The 21,906-nt window shown below is 42.2% G+C and overlaps 1 protein-coding gene across 1 annotated transcript in view; it reads left to right on the forward strand.

Moving 5' to 3' along the window:
• Window positions 1-21,906, forward strand: part of unc13ba (unc-13 homolog Ba (C. elegans)) — a 224,964-nt gene that overhangs the window by 49,902 nt on the left and 153,156 nt on the right. The window contains exons 4-9 of the mRNA XM_074669684.1: window positions 3,045-3,162; window positions 4,846-4,969; window positions 7,708-7,781; window positions 10,021-10,078; window positions 10,601-10,636; window positions 11,826-12,039. Coding sequence (XP_074525785.1) covers window positions 3,045-3,162; window positions 4,846-4,969; window positions 7,708-7,781; window positions 10,021-10,078; window positions 10,601-10,636; window positions 11,826-12,039 — 624 coding nt within the window. The remainder of the gene's footprint in view (window positions 1-3,044; window positions 3,163-4,845; window positions 4,970-7,707; window positions 7,782-10,020; window positions 10,079-10,600; window positions 10,637-11,825; window positions 12,040-21,906) is intronic.

Raw genomic sequence — 21,906 nt, forward strand, 5'->3', positions numbered from 1 at the left:
TTTCATAAAGTACCTGTCCTCCTGACAGATCCTCAGCACCAACACACACCTCACTCCTTCCTTTATCCTTTTGAAGTCTGTCTTTTCTCCTCATCACTCCATGGCTGTGTCTATCTGGGTGTGTGTGCATGTTTGAGTGTGTGTGTGATAAAAATACACCACGTCATTCGCTATTACTACACAAACCATTCCCTCAATAATGGATGGGCTTTGATGGAGGGCAGATGCCAGAGAGAGACGTGTGTGAAGATGTCTCTCTTGTTCTTTCATACACACACACACACACGCGCACACACACACGTCTAATGTGTGACTCAGAGATGTTGGAGTTGCTGCTTGTATGGACAGTGTCAGACCTCTTTCTCATCCTTTCATTTCTGATGTCTTCTGGTTTCTATCAAATAATCCCATCAATAAAAACAGGCTGTAGATTATCAGACATGTCAGTTATTATATTCCTTTTTTTGCTATAACCAGCAAATCCAGGCCTTACAGTCATGTTGCATAATATTTTATTTGATCCAGTGTTGGAGTTAAATCCTGTTTTGGGATTTTAGCTCCCAAAGCGCTTCATTGTGACAGGAAAGGTACAATTTTGACCCCTGTTTGTACTTGTACTTGTACACTAATGTGATTGCAAACTGTATATAGTGAATAGAATTAACCACATTTTATTTTTATTTTATTTAGTGGTAATGTTGGACACTGAGGCTGGATTGGGAAAAAGAAAAAGGAGGTCAGAGCAGAAGAAAGCTGAACAGGAGAGTGAAAGAGCACAGGCTAAAAGAGTGGATAAACTGTTTGTGATAATGTTCATTCCAACCCACAGTTAGCAGTTATTCTGCAGTGGTCTGTTCAAACTTGAGAGTCTATCAATAAAATGAAGAGTGAGGTTACGTTAGCTCTGCTTGGTGAGGTTGGAGTTGGTAGATGTGCAATACAGGTCTCCGAGCGGCGGGCTGTGAGTTATATTAAACAGTCTGCTCACCTAGGCCTGGGTTGATAGTCAATAAATCAATTAATCGTACAATAAATGAAATGAACTCAATGATTTTGCCTGCCTCAATATATCGCCATGTGCATGTGTGTTTGTATTGTAGTTTTGGATGAAGCTGATGAGGCTGATGAAGCCACATGGATGAGAGGACAAACATCTTCACAAACTCTGAACAGTCCAGTTGCCTGGTTTGGAGCATTTGGATTAACTGAAGTGGATGTTTAAAAATTTACATGGACACAGAGCGTAGTTAGCTACATTGCAAAAGAAATTCTGCATTTTAATTCATTTTTTGTTCAAGTGCAATTTTTCAATATGGGCCCATTTTATTTTTATTGTTTGTTTTTTGGGATATTTGAGAGCTATTGATATTCCAATTGTATTAGTAAAAAAATACCCATTAAAATTGAGATTTCTTGCATTTGAAAGGGTGTATTGCATTATTATGATATATATTTTTTATATTCAAGGTTAATTTGGTCTCAAAATAATATTATCAATAATATTGTTTATCGTCAATAACTGTGGGACAATCTATCGTCTAGCAAAATTTGTTATTGGCCCAGGCCTATGCTCACCCTCTGGACACCAAACTACAAACTGAGTTTACAAATTTTGATTGTTGTTCTTACATTTCAATCAACAGTGCTACGTAACTATTAAAAAAAAGTTGTTTTACACAAAGAAAAGTAGTGTTAAAAAGAAGAAGTGCTCTCCAAAACAACTGCCATGGCAAGAGTCATGGCCTTACTAGAGGCTTGACATTTTTATGGGAATCCCACATGACACAGGATGGGAGTCAATTTTATTATTAATCACAGGATTGGGACAGCACAGGATAAAAAGTTAACAGGAGCAGAAAAGAGCAGGAACCAATTAGGTAGATAAAATATAATATATGACATGTGCTGCCATTTTGTGGTTTACTTCCAATAAGTCTACACTCTAACGCGAGTGAAAAGAACTACACTTCCCAGAAGCCAACAGTAATCTAAAAAAGAATTTAATGTATTGCCTAAAAATTAAAAGAAGGGAAAAAAAATGGGAGCGGGATGGGAGTGGGAGTCATTTTACCAGGAGTTGGGCAGGACAGGGTTTTTTTTTTTTACCCTGGCCAGGGGTTGGGATTGGACAGGATTTTTTTTTATTGTGGAAGTGGGATGGGACAGGAGTGAAAATCCACTCCTGTGTCACTCTCTAGTCCTTACAACAGCGGGTGTTAGTGCTCATGGTAAACAGTCTTTATCCCAGAAAAACACGACCTGTCCGGATAGTCCTCACAGCTCCTTTGAGTCGTCTAGTTTCACAGAAACTGAAAGGATGTAGCATTAGCGTCATCTTGAAAATTTAGATCCAGAAAAAAATACATCTATTTGCACATTTTTTAAATACAACCCATTAAAAAATCTCAGCGCTTTTTCCCACCTGTTGATCATGCCAACATGTTAACACCTCGTCATTTGACTCAAGTCATATCAGCTGGCTGACTTCTTCAATGTATGGCAAATAGCTACACACACACACACACACAAACACACACACACTCACACACACACTCACACACACACACTCTATCTTCACTCCATCATCCCAGCTGTGAAGTGTCATCAGCGATGAGTGACAGTCAGGCCGAGCGGTGTGAAGATGAATGGAGCTGTGGATGTGAATATGCAGATGAGGAGGAGACACAGCTCTCCCGCCGTCTTCTCTTCTGACAGATCTGTCAGGAAATGACGCCCGTCATCCTTTAAACACATTACTGCAGGAACAGACTCACGCACTCACTGACCTGATGAGAGAGGCAATAAAACTGCAGGTCAAATATGGACCAAATTTAGCCGGGGTTTGCTGAGTGCAGCTCATAGCAGCTGTCACGTCATGATTTATTGGGAGTTTTTAGAGACAAGGAATCAGGACTTCTATAGTGACTAATACGACAAAATCCATGTTATCGATGTAAAAAACTTTCTACCAATGCATTTTTTGCATCTTTTAAACAGGTAAACCATTTAACCCTTTGATTTTGTGTTTTTTTCTGTATCTGCAGCGAGATCAGTCATCTGGAGTCTGGTCTGGTGGTGGAGCTGTGGAATAAAGGTCTGATCTGGGACACCATGATCGGCACAGCGCTGATACCTCTGGATGCCATCCCACAGTCTGACCAGGTAACACACACCTTCACTTCAACCTCACACACACATCAGGATAAGGATTTGACGTGTGTGATCAGGGTGACTCCACTTTTGCTGTTGAGAATTAACCAGGCTTGTTTTTGGACTCAAGTTTTTTAAAGGCACAGTACGTAAAAATGGTAACATGTAATGACACTTCTTACCTCCCTCTGCTGAAGGGATATGGGTCATTGAGGAAACAATCACTGCTATAGAAAAAGAAAAACTAAAATATGACTTAAAAGTGCTGCTAAATACATTACTCTGTACAGGTTTTAACACTTGAGGCACTATGGAGCTTATTTTCAACACAAACCACATCAGAATAAGCTGAACACACTGTAAAACATGAAGTCTTATCAAGTGTTTTTGTCTTATTTCCAGTAGAAAATTTATTTAATGACTTAATATGAGCGACAATCACCTGACCAGTCCAGAAAAATGTCTTATTTCAAGATTTTTAGAAACAAAAATGAGGTCCGTATGGCTTGTAACCAGTTTAAAAAAATCTGCCGATGGAACAAAAGAGCAAATTTTCTAGCAAATTTTTCTTAATCCATTGTCAGATTTTTATTTACCTTTAAAAAGCAATTCAGACCTCATTTTTGTCTTTAAATAACTTGAAACAACATTTTTTCTGAACTGGTAAGTTGAATGTGGCTCATATTAAGTATAAAAAGACTATTTTTACTTGAAATAAGACAAAAACACCTAATAAGATTTCAGTTTTTTGCAGTGCATGAGCCTCTCATGATGAGTATCACTCAAAATAAGTCCATAGAGCTCTCTCTGCAGAGATGGGTCTTTTCTGTTCCACTTTAATTCAAGACAGGGTCCTGTGTTTCACAGAACATTGAATGTTTTTCCTTGAGACAGCAGGTCACGGCCTCTTTAAAGATGAGTACTATCATCACTGTAAGAGCTGTGGAGGCTTGACAGAAACACACTGGAGGAAAATCCTTCTTCTGGTATGAATAAATAAGGACATGAGGGTTTTTTTCTGCATGAAATGTAAACCAAAAAAACAAGATACAGCTTCAAGAGGTTTTACTTAGCATTTTAGACATTTCTTTGCAAACTTTGACCCAGATTTTTTTGCATGAAGAGACTTTCAGAAACTTTAAATTTAGTACACTGCTTGATGGGGTTGAATATTTTCTTGTGGTGAAACATGAAGCTTATGAACATTTCTGGTTGGTGCCCTCTGCTGGTGGAAACAGATTACAGCTTTCATCACAGCTAGGTGATGAGTTTGACAGTCAGGTGATCTCTCACATCTTGCTTTGCTCCACTTCAGCTACAGAAAGGTGAAAGGCTGTGATTTTGCACTGGTTTCCTCGACAACTCTCCAAATAAATCCACATTCTCCTTTTTCCAGCTTTTTTTTAAACCTCCTTCTTCACTTGTCCCCTGAGGCTTCAAAAGGCCTGAGGCCTGCGGGCAGGCTTGTCTCGCCTGCAGCTTTATTTTTTTTCTGCTGAGTTTTTAAGTGAAGCGTCAGTGCACATGTCGTCATAAATAATGCAGCGCTCAGTGTTTGACTTCTCCCGTTGAAGCTCAGTCTGTCAGGTCTGAACTTTAAGTGCCGTCCCTCACTGCTGCATCTTTTGTCTTGCTTTTTATCTATCAGTGATGAGTCAATGTTTTTATCATCTTGATTTTCTTTCCTCTCATCAGGAGGGCCCGGGACAGTGGACATGTCTGGACTCTGAGGTGCTGATGAAGGAGGATCAGATCTGCGGCACCACGAACCCAACGCCTCACCAAGTGCTGCTGGACACCCGCTTTGAGCTGCCCTTTGGTGGGTTCATGTTCACAAATAGATATTACATTTATAGATAGATATTTTTATCAGGATGTTAAAATGCAACAGTTATGGTTTGAATGAGGTGAAGTGTTCCCCCTTTTTATTTAAATCGTCATAAATATACAACAAAAATCTGAAGATCTTCCAAATATTATATGTGCCAAACTCAGAACAGGTTGCATAAAATTCTTATTGGCCAGTTGTGATAAAATACCCAGTAAAGCCAGGATAACTGACAGAAACTACATGTCTGTATCATGCTCCTGACGAGCAGCACCTGGGGTTAGTCAATAGAAACAGAAGAATCATCTGTTCAGCATTGGCAGAGAAGATTTGGCAGATTTTTCAAAGTGCAACTCACGTACTCAGCTCTGCTGCTCATCCCACAAATATATGTTCCCTTTAAATGTGGCTCAATTTAAAAGGGGAATAAACAGACTTTACAACAGTAAAACATTTATAATAATAAAAATAATAATTGCTGCACGGTGGCGCAACGATCAGTGCTGCAGCCTCACAGCAAGAAGGTCACCGGTTGGATTCCCAGCTTGGCTGGTGGGCCTTTCAGTGTGGAGTTTGCATGTTCTCCCTGGAGATGCGTGGGATAGGCTCCAGCCACCCGTGACCCTGAACAGAATAAGCGGTTTGGAAAACGAATGAATGAATGAAAATAATAATAATAAACTTTATTTATGTAGCGCTTTTCAAAAGCAATGTTACAAGGTGCTGTACAAAACGAAACTAACAACAAAAGTTATAAAAGAGAAGAAATGAAAGAGGAGTGAAAGAGAAACGTGAGGAACTAAAGAAATTATATAATATATGTATAAAAGGCTAAAAGCCACCAAACAAAGGAAAGAAAATCATAAGATAAATAAATAAAAACAATGAAAAACATGAAAAATACATTAAAACTACAAAAGATAAAAACTTAAGATCCTGTCCATAATGTGAAAGAAAAAAGTGAAAGGTAAAAAAATAAAAATAAAATAGAACAAAAAAATAAAACAAGACAAAACAAAATAAAATAAAATAGAACAAAATAAATAAATAATAAAATATAAAAAAATAAAAATGCAGCATTTTAATGATTAAATCACACTCAGCTAGAATCCCCAGAAGATTTTGAGCTTTTTTACAGTTTGTTTTTTCTGCTTGATAGAAATATATTGCAGGGGGATAATGAGAGCAGCAGAACTAGAAGCTGTACCCGTGTGACTGTTATTCATGTATATTTGGGCATCATTGTAACAGCTCTTATCACAGATTTCTTACAGGAAATGTATTTTGGAATTTGATGCAGGAAGCAAAATTATAGCAGTAAACAGCACATGAAAACAAACAAATACTGAAGTGCTCTAAAAATCTATTATTGTTTTAGAAATAGTTCAAAAAATGACGGATATCTTCATAAAATATGAAACATGATGTAAAATCAAACATTTCAGGAGTGCAGCACTGCATAAAGCTTACATTCCCTCACTTTATTACTTTAAAAAGAAGTGAAAGATATTTTTGCTTCTACCAACAAAGAAGCTGTGCTCACAGATGAATGTGATACATTTTTCATCCTGGTGCCCAAGTATGACACGAACTTTTGTTTCCATTATTTGAAAGACAAACTTTAAACATAAACTTTGAATTTCTGTGACTATTCCTCAGATCAGACTGAAACCTGAAAAAAGTGACCTCCCTGTGTTCTTCACAGTTTTTATTTCCCTGTTGTTGTTTGACTTTTCTCTGCAAGACGGTCTTCTTCAGCTGATATTTGGCTGCCATCATTTATCCCCCCGGGCTGTCTGTGAAACCTCTCAGATTGGAGCTTGTGGAAAGGTTCTTGAAGATTTCATGAGGAGTTTTATCCAAGGCAGCGTTTCTGTTTTGTTGTTCTAAATATAATCTGTCATTTCCCTCAGCACTCTTTTATATGTGGGTTTAGATTTCTCCAGCAGCAGCGTTTCTCCAGGCAGTTTTGTTTCCTCGGCGTGCTCTTAAGCTGCTGTCTAAACACTTTGCTTTTAAGGAGTCCTCTGATGGTTCATGTATCCACACTTTCACATAACATCAGGATGACTCCGGTTCCTGCTGCTGTCTGCACGGAGACACAAAGTCGAGGCCTGAAGATGGAGATAAGATAGATGCTGCCCTGTTTTATCGAGCCCCACCAATCCAAATTTAAAGTTAGGGCAGCTGGTGTCCAGTTTTTAACATCACTATGGATCAGACACATTCTGTAAAAAACTACCCTGTCAAAAGAAGTTTACTGGGAACTATCGAAGTATGATTTGACTCGCCTCTTGTCTTTCTGAAGTCTTTCTCTCTGGTCTCGGGCAGGACCTCTGAGGCCCCTGAGGTGTTTTTAACTTCTATTTCTGGGCGCCCAGAAGGAAACCTCCTCATCAGATATTAAACACACATGAATATAAGATGGGTGGGAAAACACAGGAGCATAGAGGACAGACGACAGAGGGGAGGGTGGAGTCAGAGTGTCTCTGGTCTGTCCTTTTTCGCTCTTTGCCTCACATTCGGCATCTTGCTTCGTCATTCTTCCTCCATTATTTACTTTTGCTCTGTCCTTCTCCATCCCTTCTCCTCCCTTTCCACCTCATGTGTCTTATTTCTTCCACTTTCTGACACTTTCTGGCGCCATCTTCTCTTGGACTTCCCTCCTCATATCCCTTCTACCTTTTTATCACTTTTTAAATTCCTTTTTTTCTGCTTAATTGGTCCAGATATCCCTGACGACGAGGCTCAGTACTGGACCAGTAAGCTGGAGCGGATCAACACAATGCGGATACATGACGAGGTACGTTCATTAAAAAAGTCTGTTTTCTCTTTAACGCTTGTTTACTGAGCCATTAGAGATGATGAGTGCAACAGACTTAGACGTCTTAAAGGGATGTTATTGGTCAAATCAAGAGAGACTTTGGCATTAGTGCTTATGCAAATGTTTTACAAAGCGTAATGAAATCATACCTACAACAATCCTAAATGTATCATTCTGATTTTTTCCCTCTGTAAAAGTTGTTTTCTGTCTTGCGATAACAGTGTTTATGTTTTATTGCATCAACTGCAAAAAGCCAGAGTCAGAGTACACCTGGATGCACATCAGTCTATATATTTTTGTGTGTAATGTCTTTAATAGACATGCACCGATCAATTGGTTCGCCGATTTCCTTAATTTTAGGGAATCAGTGATCGGCCTATCCTTACATATGAAACTGATCTACCTCCAGGAAGGTCTGACAGCCAGCCATTGTTGCTTTTTGCTTTGAGACCTAAAACTCAGGACACTCTATTGGTTGTTTAAGTTGAAACATTAAGATTTTATTGTTTCACAGGTATTGTTCAGTGATTTTCAAAATAAAAAAAAATACAAAAAAATTGGAACATTGAAAGCTGTCAGTTATAAAAAATAAAAAGTCAAATTTTTGTGAGGAAGTTTGATTGTAAGCGTTCTATAAATAAAATCAATTAATAATCGTTATTTACTAATTTTAAGTTGTGCCAGAGTTTATAATGCTTTATTACTTAACATTTACTGAAAAAAACATAAAATGACATAAAACTGTAAGACCTCACTCTTAGGGCTTGTGGCAATGTTGCAACGGTGGCAGGTCCACAGAGAAGGGATCTAACTTTAAAAATTACTCCACTTCAGAGGACAAATAAACACAGAGAAAGACTGCTGACTGAGACTTTGTACTTTTTGCAGCAGAATTTCGAAATAAATAAATAAATAAATGAATAAAATCAATAAGAAAAATAATTCAATTGGCTTGTTGTACAATTGTTTAGCTTTATAATATCATTCCCAAGTCTTATTTTGAGGTTGCTGAACACATATTTGAAACACATTTCTTTCAGCTTACATATATCAGTTGTTATTTATATTATCATCATCATTTATTTGTCAATTTTATTTACTTTTCATTGACTTGGGCAATTATTCTGTAATGCAAATGATTTGTGTTCACATTCTGATATTTTTGTGCCCCAAAAGTAGGGATGGGTACCGCATTAGGTACTTTTATAGGTACCAACTAGCTACCAATTGAATTCTGTCAAAAGTACCAGGTACCGATTCACGTACAATCAAAAGGTACCATGTTTAGGTACCTAAACGCATCCTTGTGACTGTGAGGGAGTGGGATAGTCGGAGATTTTCCATGCTGGACATGAACACATCATTGCAAGGTTATAAATATGGAATAAATAAGGTTAAATTTCTAGATTGAAAAAAATACACTTTTTAATTATTTAAAAAAATGATTTTTTTTTTTGCCACATGAACACACAAAAGTAGTGAAAATTGGTCCCGTTGAGTACCAATACTGATTGCAAGGTACCGTATCGTTTCAAATGTGAAAGGTACCCATCCCTACATAAAAGTATACACCATTTGATTAATTACACGTCCCAGTCGGCTCCTCTAATTGGTTAGTCCATCAGAGGTAGTCTGACCTGAATTTGTTCATTTCAAACATGTTTCAGACTGGGAAGGCTCAGACAAGGGCTAAAAGGTAAAAAAAAAAAGTAAGCAGTTAAGAAAAACCTTGTGTGGGTGTTTTGACTCTGACCTGAAACTGTCTGATGTATGGCCAGCATGCACAGAACTTAATCTGCAAGGACGAGTAAGTGTACCAAGCTGCACGCTGGCTGCAGTCATCAGGTTAATCGGTCACTCAGCACAGCCCATGTGAGCGGGTGTGTACATGGCTGGTTGTGTGTTTATGTGTTAACCCTGTGACAGGCTGCTGACCTGTGACCTACAGACTCTTTATCTGGATCCATTTCAGCACAGCCTTTAAGTTTTCCCTGATTACAGGGCCACTGTCCTCCCTCCTCTGTGGTGTTGAAGTTCATGTTTGCTCTCTGCTGCCATCTGTAGGAAAAATCACCACACCACAGATACTTGTGATTAATTCTGTGATTGTGCTATTATTATTTTAAACTTTTTTTTATGATTCAAATTCTGTTTTCTTTCACTAATCCTCTCACTTGTTCTTATTCTGTCTTTTTTTGTGCATTATTTCACGTGGTAGTATCCACTGCAGGAAGAGGTCCAGAGAAGACGCATGGCTTCAGTTCCCTCTCAGTGCTGTGAGTATAGAAACACAATTCAGTCATGACACACAAAACATCCTCATTTGTCTTTTTAAGCTTGTTTTGTGGGTCATGTGTTGGTTTTATGTGTTGAGTTAAGACTTAAAATTGGAAATAAAGGCGATTCTTTCCTCCTTGTGTTTCATCAGTGGAAAGAATCCAAACAGCTACTCGTTTCGTGTACTGGTTGATTTTGGCTCAGATACTTGGTTCCTGCTTTGGGTAATAAAGAATAACAAGGATTTTTTGTGACCCTGCTATCCACAATTTACTTTTCTCTCTGCTGATTTTTTGCATTAGTGTTGACAGTTACTTCAGATTTTTGTACTTTGTGTCTTTATCACATCACTTCACTTGGATCTCATTTCTGTGATGTCCATCAATCTCTTTATCTTGAAATCTCTGGGTATTTCAGCCCTATCACGTGACATCTAACCACCCTCACCCAACACTGGTTTAAGTTTTCTCTAATAAATTTAACTTTTCTTCCTGAATTCTACAAACACTTCATGTCTCCAGGCAGCTGGAGTTATTTTGGATGGAGTGACCAGCAGAGTACGTATGGTGGCGTTTTTATTCCCCCTGTTTCATACTTTTCACTCTGTTCAGTCTGCATGCTTCAGAGTTTGTCATGCCCTCGTTTTCAAAGACAGACCTCTGCATGTTTGATCCGTGTTTCTTATGTTTGTTGAACATAAAATTTTACCTTTTATTTCCCTCCTGATCAAACTACATGCTCACATGTGTCTGTGTCAGCTTGTTGATTTTTTTTTCCCTTTTTTCAATCATATTGTATTTTTGTTAAATAAACCATTTTCTTGTGTTTTGTGTCGGTGTCAGTCTGACATTCATAATACTTGTGTAGCATGTCTACCACCACAAGAGGGAGCTTTTTAGTCAAGCTTTAACTTGTGGCTCCACTTAGGAAAACTAAAATATAACCTGAGCCCTGTAGGTAAACATTCCATTTAGACACGAATCATCCAGAATTTAGGTTTTCATATAACCCAGCTTACTTTTGTCCCAATTATAGAAAAAATTTCAAATATCAACCTCATCTTAGCACACCATTAAAATCTGGATAACCAGTCCAGCACAGGAGATTATATACGACACACTTTGTCCACAGGGTAGCGCTACCATCCACTCATAGATTGTTACTTTCATCAAATACCTCCTGTTTGATATTGACCTGATTTGATGGATAATTTTAATGAGCTGAATCCTTTTTTTATCTCTGCAAATCAGGAAATTCATGGAAAATTTTTGACTTTTTTAAAAATCATACCAAAATTGCAACTTACTCAGCAAAAGAACAATACACATTATGCACCAAAGCTGCCCAGTGGATAAGAAAACAAAACAGGAGAGCAACCATCAACATAAACTTTTGAGTTATAGTCTCTTATGGTCTCACCAAGGCTTACAACAAGGCCAAACAGGCACTACTTGATCTTCGTCATTATAGTGCTTATGATCTATCTATTCATCAAGGTTCATCAACCGAGAACCTTTCAATCAAGTACTCACTCCAACTCTACCTGGGCCTTGCTCTCTCTGCAGAGTTGTAGTAGACTTGTTTTGATGGTTTGACCCTTTAGAGTTTGCACTCAACCTTAATTTTATATTTTGTGTTTAAAAAGTTCTCTAATGAACTCTTTGATGGCTGACAAAATATCTGCAACCAAATCTGTTTCGCCTTCACCTGGCTTCTATCTCTAATGTGTGTTTCCTCTTCGCCCAGCTTATGATGACCATGACAGCGCCGTGGATGACCGGGATAGTGATTATCGCAGCGAAACTGGCAACAGACCTCCACGTTACCACAACACCCCCCAGACAAACTCATCGGTGCATCAGTATCCGATTGGACGCAGGGTCCAGCATCAGACACTGTCCCGGGAGTCTGATTCGATACAAAGCTATGAACTGGACTACAGAGACATGAGGGGGCCCAGGTAAACAAACACCAGACGCACTCTCAAGCAGGTGTATATATGTTCAGCAACACACACAACATCTGCATCCTTCATCAATGTAGTTGTTTTGTGGGGTGATTGGGATCTCATTGATCAGCATGGATCTCAACACCTCTTAACCTCTTGTACATTTGATTTATTTCATTGTCTGTTTCTTTGCTTGCTTCAAAACTTTCTTCGCATGATTTCTTGTTTTGATTTCTGTGTAATGCTTAATGTTTCTCTTTTTCTTTCTTTGCACCCACTGCTTCCTGCATGGCACTTTTCTTTTCTCAAATCAAGGCAATCAAACAGTAAAGGTGGGGTTAGAATAATCCCTGTTGACTCAGGTATGGGTGTGGAGGACTGGGAGAGTAAATACAAAGTGCCTGAGTCGGGAGTCTTGGATGATTACTTGGACGCTGAGCAGAAAATATGGGAGGATGAAGATAAAAGCATCATCTACCGCATCAGTGACAACCCTTGTGAGTCGAAGTGCAGCAGGTTTTATCAAACAGTCGAGTGTGATGGAGAGGATGGGATGACTGGCAGGCGCAGACAGAGGCATGGCTTTGGGAGTGGAGAAGTCCGTTTAGTTTATAAGGAGGCTGGAAGCTTTGAGGATGAATCTTCCCCTCCTGAAATTGATATAATTCCTTCTATCAAACAGCAGCGCCAACAGTCAGACAAAGAAAGTCTTCTTTACAAGACCAGGCTGTGGGCAAAAACTGCTTTGGAGGACACACTTGAAAGCTACGCTGCTTTCCGTGAGGAGGAGGCAGCTCGGGAGGAGGAGGCAGCACGCATCAGAGGGAGGAGTGAGTATGGCTCGATGGGGTCAGATGAAATGCAGTACTCCTTTGGATCTGAGGAGGAGCTAGATGATCTGACATTCACGGAGGGGGATGCTGTGTATGAATATGAGAGTTACTACTACCCTGGCAGGTACGTGTCTGCTTTTGGAGGACAAGGTTATTCAAGCAAAGGGAGAACAGGTCGGGGGCAGGACCTGTTGTCTCCTGTAGAGGAGCCAAGTGATGAGTATGTAGATGCAATGGATGAACTTCAGAACTTGGTTCACTCAGTGTCTGAATACCTGGCAGTGAAAGAGGAGGAGATCAACAACTATGAGACCAAACCAATCAGGAGAAGACTTCCAGCACTGCCAACTGATGCTAAAGATCGGCAGCCTGAGGGAAGTGGTGAAGTGAAACCTGAAGTGAAGGAGGAGAGTGCTGTTGAACAGGGCATAGCTGGCGTAAAGAATGCCATGAGCTCTATATTTGGTACAATCACTGGATCCAAATCTCCCACTGAAGCAGAAGCCACAAGCACTGCTACATCCCCTCAACCAGCACAGGCAGAATCCGGTATCTCAAAGTTGTTCTCTTTGATACCAAAACCTAAAACTGAGGCCGCAGATACCACCAGTCCCACTGCAGCAGATCAGCCTACCCCTCAAGTGTCACCCCAACCTGAGTCTGGCATTTCAAAGCTGCTTTCATTTATTCCCAAAAGTAGTGGCACATCCCCCCCAGTGGCCATAGTTCCTCCTGCCTCTCAGGAGCCCACAACAGAGAAGAAATTCTCCCTTCAGTCTCTCTTGCCATTTCAGTCCCCTGAAGCCAATCGGCCAGCTGACACAGTCCAAACACCATCAAATGTTAGCGCTACGTCACAAGCAAGTGCAACCCCTGCGGCCCAACCCCAGTCAGGGTTGGAGTCTGTGTTTGGAAAGCTTAGTCCTTTAAGACTTTTTTCAAGTGCACCAGCATCCAGAGAGCCGTCGCCTCAGCCATCAGAGCAAAGAAGTGTATCTGCAGCCAGCACTGAGTCTCTTCAGTCCGTGAGCAGAACTGCAAGTCCAAGTAGAGACGGGTCCCGAACAGAAAGACGGATATCAGGAGAGATGAAACCAGGTTCAGGGAGTGGATCAGTTGAACTTTTGCCAGATACTGGAAGCGGCTCAATTGAGCTATCACAAGACACAGGAAGTGGGTCAGTTGAGCTTTTCCCAGAGACAGAGTCGTCTGGTGAGTTGCCGGACATTCAGCAAAGAAGACCGTCTGCAAAGTCTGAACCACAGCCTGAGGGTAGTGCAGAAGAAACTGGGTTCTTCAGTCCATTTAAGAAATCTCTTTCTACTCTGATATCAACAGCTCCTCCAGAGACTGTGTCCCAGCCTGACCCCAAACCTGCCGAGGAGTCCTTCCTCGGCAGCAAACTCAAACTCCCATTTTTCTCCTCTGAAAATGTTGCTCCAGTGCCCCAGCCAAAGCCAGAAGGAGGCATGCTCTCTGGGATTCTTAAGTTTGCAACTGGTGAAGATGCCAGCACCCCATCAAGAAGTCCTTCCCCGGGCCCTGCAAGGACTCCCTCTCCAAGCCGTGCTGCCCTACTTGAAAGTGTACCGAAAGGAAATACAGAGACAGGCTGGTTTTCAAACCTCTTTAAGGTAGCCCCAAGTGAACCCGCTAAGGAACCTGTAAAACCTCAAGTGACTCCCACTGTGGTGCTTACCAAACCAAGTGGTCAAACTGAGCAACATATTGAACAAATGGTCCCTGGAGCCCCAGAAATCCAAAGGAGTGAACAGTTGTCCCCAGAGCATACACTTTCTGACAAGGATTTGATGCACAAGATGGATTCAGAAGGAGATGTTGCAACTAAAGATCAAGATCCTCTCAGGTCCCAACCACAAGCCTCGCAGGCACCTGGAATTCTTTCAGGGATATTGAAAACTGGTCCGGCAGAAGATGCACAGGGAGGAGGAGGTCAGCCTCAGCAAGGTGGGCTACTGTCTGGCCTGTTTTCATCACCTTCTAATACCTCTCCTCAAACACAACAGAATACCGCCACACAACAGTCAGGTGGGTTACTATCTGGATTTTTGAAACTCGCCTCTGACAACATTTCTGCTTCTCCAAATCAACCACAGCCTACACAGCCAGGAGGGCAGTCAGGCCAAGCTGCTCCTGCTGCTCAGCCACCTCCTGGTGGGCTCTTTTCTGGGCTCTTGAAAAAAGCTACAGATTCTGTTGGGTCTACAGGATCTCAAGAGTCACACCCAGATGCTGGTCAGCATCACATGAAAGCTGAAGGGCCAGAACAAAACTTGAGTCAAGGGGCTACACCTCCTACTCAGTCTACTGGGATTTTGTCAGGGTTGGTTAAACTTGGTTCAACAGAAACCCCTCCAGGTCAACTCAACCAACAACAAAGACAATCTTTAGCTTCAGATCAGCAGCCTAACAAGCAACAACAACCTGGCCGAACAGCTTCACCCCCTCAGCCCTCTGGATTCCTTGGAGGTTTGTTGAAGCTCACAGAAACCCAGCCACCCAAAGGACCTCAGTCAGCACCACCTACACAGCCAAACCAACAAACAGGTAATGTGCTGTCTGGACTTTTCAGCAAAATTGTTGAGCCTACTCCTGCTCCACCTCAGCCACAATCACAGCCTGGTGCTCAAGGGGCTCACCAAAAACCGGCACAGCAAGTACCCCCTCAACAAGGGGGCTTCCTCTCTGGTCTTTTTGGTATGGGGGGACAAGACCCTGCTCCTGCCAGCACAGCACAGCGTCCCCAAAACCAAACCCAACCTTTGCAAAAGCAGAGTGGCCCATCTGGACCCCAACCTAATCAGCCACCTGGTAACAGACAAAACCTACAACGACAAAACCAAGTCCCTCCACAGCAGCAGCCCAGCAGTCCTGGAGGGATGCTCTCTGGGTTTCTAAACAAAATAGCAGATGCAGGTACCCCACAGCCTACAGCTGGAGGTCAAGATCAGAGACCAGGACAAAGAACAGGCCCTAAACCGGCACCACAACCACAGAATCAGGGAGGCTTCCTCTCAGGGCTCTTCTCAGGTCCTGCTCCTCAGCAACCTCCTGCCAATCATCCAAACCAACAGCAAGCCCAACAAGGTAATCGACAGCCTCTGCGGAGGCAAAACCAGATACCTCCACAAGCTGCTGCTGCTGCTGCACCAGAGCCCCAGCAGGGTGGGCTGCTGTCAGGGTTTTTAAATAAGTTGGCACCATCAGATAGTGCACCATCACCCCCTCCCACTCAGCAGACAGGATCTCAACAAGCAAATAAATCTAATGTTTCTGGACCAGCTCAATCTGCTGGTCAACAACCCTCCCAACCTACTCAGCAAGGGGGATTCTTGTCCGGTCTGTTTGGTCAGACAGCACCTCAGCAACAGCCGCAGGTGGGCAAAATGGCAAGTCAAGAGCAAAAAGCAACCCAACAACCTAGTCAAGGTGGAGGACTGCTTTCAGGTATTCTAAAGCTTGCGTCTGGTGAAAATGAAGCACAGGAGCAACAATCCACTCAATCTGCTCCTGCAAGTCAACAAGCTGTAAAGCCTGGGCAGAGCTCAGCGCAGCCTGAATCAGGGGGATTATTCTCTGGCCTGATGAACAAAATTTCAGGTTCTGTGGATCCGCCCGCTTCAGCTCCTGAACAAAGGAACCCTCAAATAACTCAGCAACAGAGTCTGTCTCGTGGTGGACCAGGGCGGCCACACATTCAAAGAACAAAACCAGTGGAGATGCATTCCTCTCAAGATGGGGCAACAGAGAAGGATGTTAAAGGTCCTGCACAGAAAGGATTTCTCTCTGGTCTTTTTGGTGCCACAGATGAGCCACCAAAGACACAGCAGCAAGCTGCCTCTCAGCCTGGAAAGGAAGAGCCAAAAACCAGCACCTCTCCTGGTTTGTTGTCCAGCATTTTCAAACCAGGTCCCAGTGACAGTAGCACTCCTGCTTCTGGAAAGGAAACTGACAAAGGCTTTCTTGATCGTCTACTACCAAAGAATAAGGAGGATATCGCTTCAAGCACAGCAGCAATCACAAGCACTGTTGTCACAGCTACAACAGCTGTTGATACTAGCAAAGAACCTGTGCAATCACAGGCCTGGCAAGATCCTACAATTTCCCCAACCCATCGTTACATTGAAGAAATTCAACGTCTTTTGTATGGAACAGCAAATGAGTATGGTTACAAAGATCTTCTTTATAACTTTACAGAGCATGGAGTTATACCACCAGATCTTTACGAGCACCAGTGTCTCATAGAGGCTCTTCTGTGGCAGCAGCTCAATGATTATGCCCTCGCTGAAGCACTTGCTGCTCAAGTTCGGGTTCCTCCACCGACAAGTCAAGGGCACCCATCAACGACAGCCAGAGCGCCCCCACTGGATAACAAAATATGGTTAAATCCTCTAGAAATGAACATCCATAATTTCAATGTACCCTCCCATCCTTGGAGGGATGCTGCAACCGACCTTTTTGAGCACAGGAATCGCTTTCTTGAGCCAGATGAAGATCTTGTTTTGTTTGACATGAGTTGCAGGGACAAGAAACCCTGGAGTAGCTGCGAGCATTTGAATGATCTTGATGGAAAAGCTAAACCGTGGATTGCAGGAGGTAATGCTCTAAATCTTTCTGTGGAAAAACCAAAGACTCGATTGAATAGATGTCAGTCACTTACAGAGTGCAGCGTACAGGAATTCAGCAAAGTAGTGGAAAACTGTGCTGTTGGTGGCCATGTGAAAAATGAAGACTTTGATTTGAAGTCAGCTACTGAGTTTTTGAAACAACTTGCAACAAAAAAGGGTCCAGTAGACATGACTCGTGGGGCTATGGATTTAAGCAGCTCTGCAGGAGCTGCAGGATGTGCAGAGGATGAAATGCTATTTGGAGATTCTGAGTGGTACCAACAGTGGCTTTCACTGTTGGAGCAAGGCTTGTGGTGGCCAGCCGATACTGGGGACTGTGGATATTATGTTTATACAGATGAGGAATACATTTATTCCCTTCTGACAGACAGAGCTGGAAGACACCTCTACGCCTGTGCAGCACCAGAGGACCTTCAAACTCTTGGAAATATAACTGAGAATATAGCTCACCTTCTGAAACAAAAAGAAAAGGAAAAAGTGACCCTTTGTGGTTTCAAAATTCCCCTCTGTATGGAAGAGAAAGGGTTATGGATCCCAGGTCAGCAGCAGAATCAAGTAGTGCTTCCAGATGCACCTGTTGACCTGACCTCAGCTCTTAAAAAAGGAGAAAAAATAATGAACATGAATTTGGAAAGTTTCTCTCAGATGTTTCAGGAGTCCATTTCTGCTCAAGTCAATCAGCCTGTTGACTTTACTGTGTACAAGCTTAAAAAGATCAAGGTGGAGGCGGTGCAGAGTACTTGTAGCTATCAGGAGGAGCCAATGGAAGCTGCAGATTTTACCTTGAAGTCACTGAAAGGGGGGCATGGAGGGCCGTACTGGATCAATCAAGGTTCAAAAGATGCTCAGACACTCCCCTCAGCTCCTCCTCAAAGGAGCCCACGAATGCAAACCTCACCAAATAGACATACAATTCCTGAAATTAGGATTGCACATGTGGATGATAAACCTACAGAACAGCCACAACAAAGGCCAGGCATATTTTCAACCTTTGGTGGAATAACTGGGGTGACTTCAAAAAATGACGCAAGAAAAGCTAACGGGGTGACCTCATCAACACCTGCCGCATCAACAGCAGTGTCAGGTGTGGTTTCAGGGATTTCCAGAAATGCTCCCGAGACACAAACAGCATCAAAAATCCCAGTGCATGTGCAACCAGGAAGGAAACTGCCAACACCACCAACAGGTGACAAAGCCTCCTCGGCTCTTCCTGCAGATGCAACCTCTGTCAGGACTCCTTCAACTACATCTACTACAAATGTGCCAGTGTCCCCTGTTTCCCCGCGAAGACCTCTACTTGCAAGGCAGCCATCTCAGGCAGATCAACCCAGAGTGTTACCTCCAGCAAAAGGGAGCACAGTTACAGGGATTTATGACAGTAGCAAAGCCAGTAGTCCTCTGCCCCAGGAACAAACAACTTCTCTGTCTGAAAAGCAACCAAAAGATACATCTGTAGAGTGTGCACCAAAATTACACATACTAAATGAAGACTCATCAAGATATAATGATGCGCACCTTTACAAGAAAATTCAAAACTTTGGCAAGACCAACGACCCTCACCTAGGCAATAAAGTCCTGGATTTTTCTGCCAAAGTAAATGAAAACAAGAATGTCAAACAAAAGCTGTCAGCAGAACCCAGCGCAGCCCCTTCACAAAAAGAGGAAGTCATAGACTTCACAAAGTACAAGCTGAAAAAATCCAAACAGAGCAAGATGGATGCTACTGAAGACATGGGCATGACTGATGAGACCAGAACTGCTGTAGATCTTACAAAAGAAATTGAGGAAGGATGCCTTACCTCGAAGTACCCTGCTTTTGCCACATTACAACAGAGTCCAACATTTCAAGTTTTCCAAACAGTATCTCAGACCAGTTATAGTCAACACAGAAAATCTGAGTCAAGTATAGAGATCAGAGTCAGCTATGCCTCTTCTGCAATGCATATCGAAACACTTAAGACCTCTGTTACTACCTCTATAACTAAGACAAGCCAAAGTAATATTACAGCCTCTAGGAAACATGAAGCAGGAGTTGCTTCCAGATCACCTCTTGTATCACCTAATCAATCAGCAAGGAGATCAGACGGTGATATAACAGTATCAGCAAGAAGCAGCCCATTGGTAACTCCAAACTCTAGCATTGCATCCAACCTCGATGGAGGTCAAACCCGGCCAACCTTGCAATCTGCATGTGCCTCACCATTGGTAAGCCCTGTTATGAGAGAAGGAATGAGCCACCAGGGGCAGGGACTGAATTCCTCACTCAATGCAAGTCTACAGACTCAGCAAACAATGCTTACTGCTGCAGCTGGTTTGAGACAGGTTGAAAGCAGGACAGCAACTCTTTCACTAACCTCCAATCAGTCAATGAGCAGGATGGCTCACACTTCCCAGGGGACCTCAGCTCCAGCAAACTCAGTTAAAGCCACTTTAGATATGTCTGCCAAGACAAAAGTCCAGCAGACTCCCCAAGCTGCTTTGCCATCAGGGGATCCCGTCTGTGAGGCCCTGCAGCTGACAAAGAGAAAACCATTGGTATTTGAAGAGGTGGACACAAGTCCTAGCCAGCCTAACTCAATTGACTTGTCATACAGAAGAGGGTCGGAGGAATTTCAGAGTCAAAAAACAGAGTTCATCCATTCACAGCCTACTGAGGAACATCGTTTTCACAATGTTACAGGTTACCAAGAAAAACGCTTCATTCCAACAGAGGAGGTTGCATCAAGTAACAGAAGAGCAATATTTTCAAGACAGCAAATTGTATTGAGTCGGTCCTCTGGATCCCTTGATGCTGGTAAAACACTCCATCAAGCGACAGCACCAGCTAATGCAGTGAAGGCCACATTAGACATGAGTTCTAAATCCTCTGCCAGATTGAAAGAGGTGTCTCCAACAGTCATAAAAGATGAAACTCTCAAAGAAGCTATACCACTAACAAGAGGCAAGCCGAGTGCCCGTGAACTTGCACGAAAGGATTCTGTTGGTGTAGCTCTTGTTGTTGATATTCCTTCTCAAGAACCTCAAAGTGAAATTCTGAGTGTCTCTCCTGCACTACAAAAGCTTGAGAATAATACCCAAACTCGCCTGTGTTCTCCTTTGAGTCATCAACATTCACAGCAAAGAAATTCATCCGTCTTTGCCAAGCTGAATCAGACATCTATACAGTCATCAGCCTCTTCAACAAAACCTGGCACAGTTGCAGTACTGGATATGTCACCCAAGCCATTCCAAGCAAATCTGAGTGAAACAATGCCAGAATACAAGTCCAGTGCAGGTGAAGTTCTTTCTCTTACAAATAAACCAAGTGCAAGAGCACTTGCCAGAAAGGATTCTGTTGGTGTTCCTCTGGTAGTTGAACCTACAGCTCTGGAAACAACATGCAACAGGCAACCTCAAAGTGTAATGGCTGTGCAAGAGCAGCGAACTCCAGTTAGAAACACTGGTATTGTTCTGCACCAACCCCTTCCCAGTTGCATGACAGTGAGCAATGGAACATTACAGTCAATAACAAAACCTCACCCACTCTCCGCCCCGGCAAACTCTGTCAAATGCACATTAGATATGTCAACAAAGCTGTGTAAATCAGAGAGAGTCATAAATGATACTGATCCGGTATCAATGGTACGGATGAAACCATCAAGCTATACATATGCTCAGAGAAACTATGCTGGTGTTCCTTTGATAGTGGAAACATGTCTCTCCCAAGAGCAACCTTCAAGGCAACAGTCACAGGTGGAAGCACAGGAGATGATCAAAAAAGGTTATGGATATGGTGGATCTCAAAATGATCAAAGAGCATCGGCACCAGCCAATTCCATAAAAAGTTACATAGATATGTCCCCAAGACCACAGAGGAGACAGTCTGAAATACCCTGTTACACTGTGTCAAATGGAGTTGTGTCATTGGTCAGAAACCTGCCATCAGCCAGTATGAATGGTTCTGTTGGTGTATCACTCAAAGTAGAGCAGACCGCACATGAAAATGGAAGACCAGCATTGAGTAGAGTCAACACAACTGAGACTCTGCACAAGCAAATATCTACCTACCACAGAAATGAGACCTTCTCTAATGCTAGGACCACTTTTAGAGATACACAACAAATTAGGCCAATGGACTTTTCTTCAAAAGATAACCAAAGTACAGTTCAGATTACCGTTTCAAGTAATACCACTCTACCTGAGGATGGACAACCTATGAATTTCACTAAAGAAAAGGCCAAGAAAGAAACAATTGCAAAGAGCCAACCAGGAAGACAGTTGGAAAAGAAAACAACACCGGGTATTGTTGACCTCACTGTGGATCTTCAAAATAAAACCACAATAATAAGTCACCAAGACGCCAAAGACTTGTCTGTGACTGGTGTGCCTTCTTTGTCTCAGGGTAGTGTTATACATCA

Source organism: Halichoeres trimaculatus, unplaced genomic scaffold (assembly GCF_033239565.1).
Source record: "Halichoeres trimaculatus isolate MK-OKI-2021-1 unplaced genomic scaffold, fHalTri1.1 fHalTri1_scaffold_5, whole genome shotgun sequence".
NCBI lineage: Eukaryota > Metazoa > Chordata > Actinopteri > Labriformes > Labridae > Halichoeres > Halichoeres trimaculatus.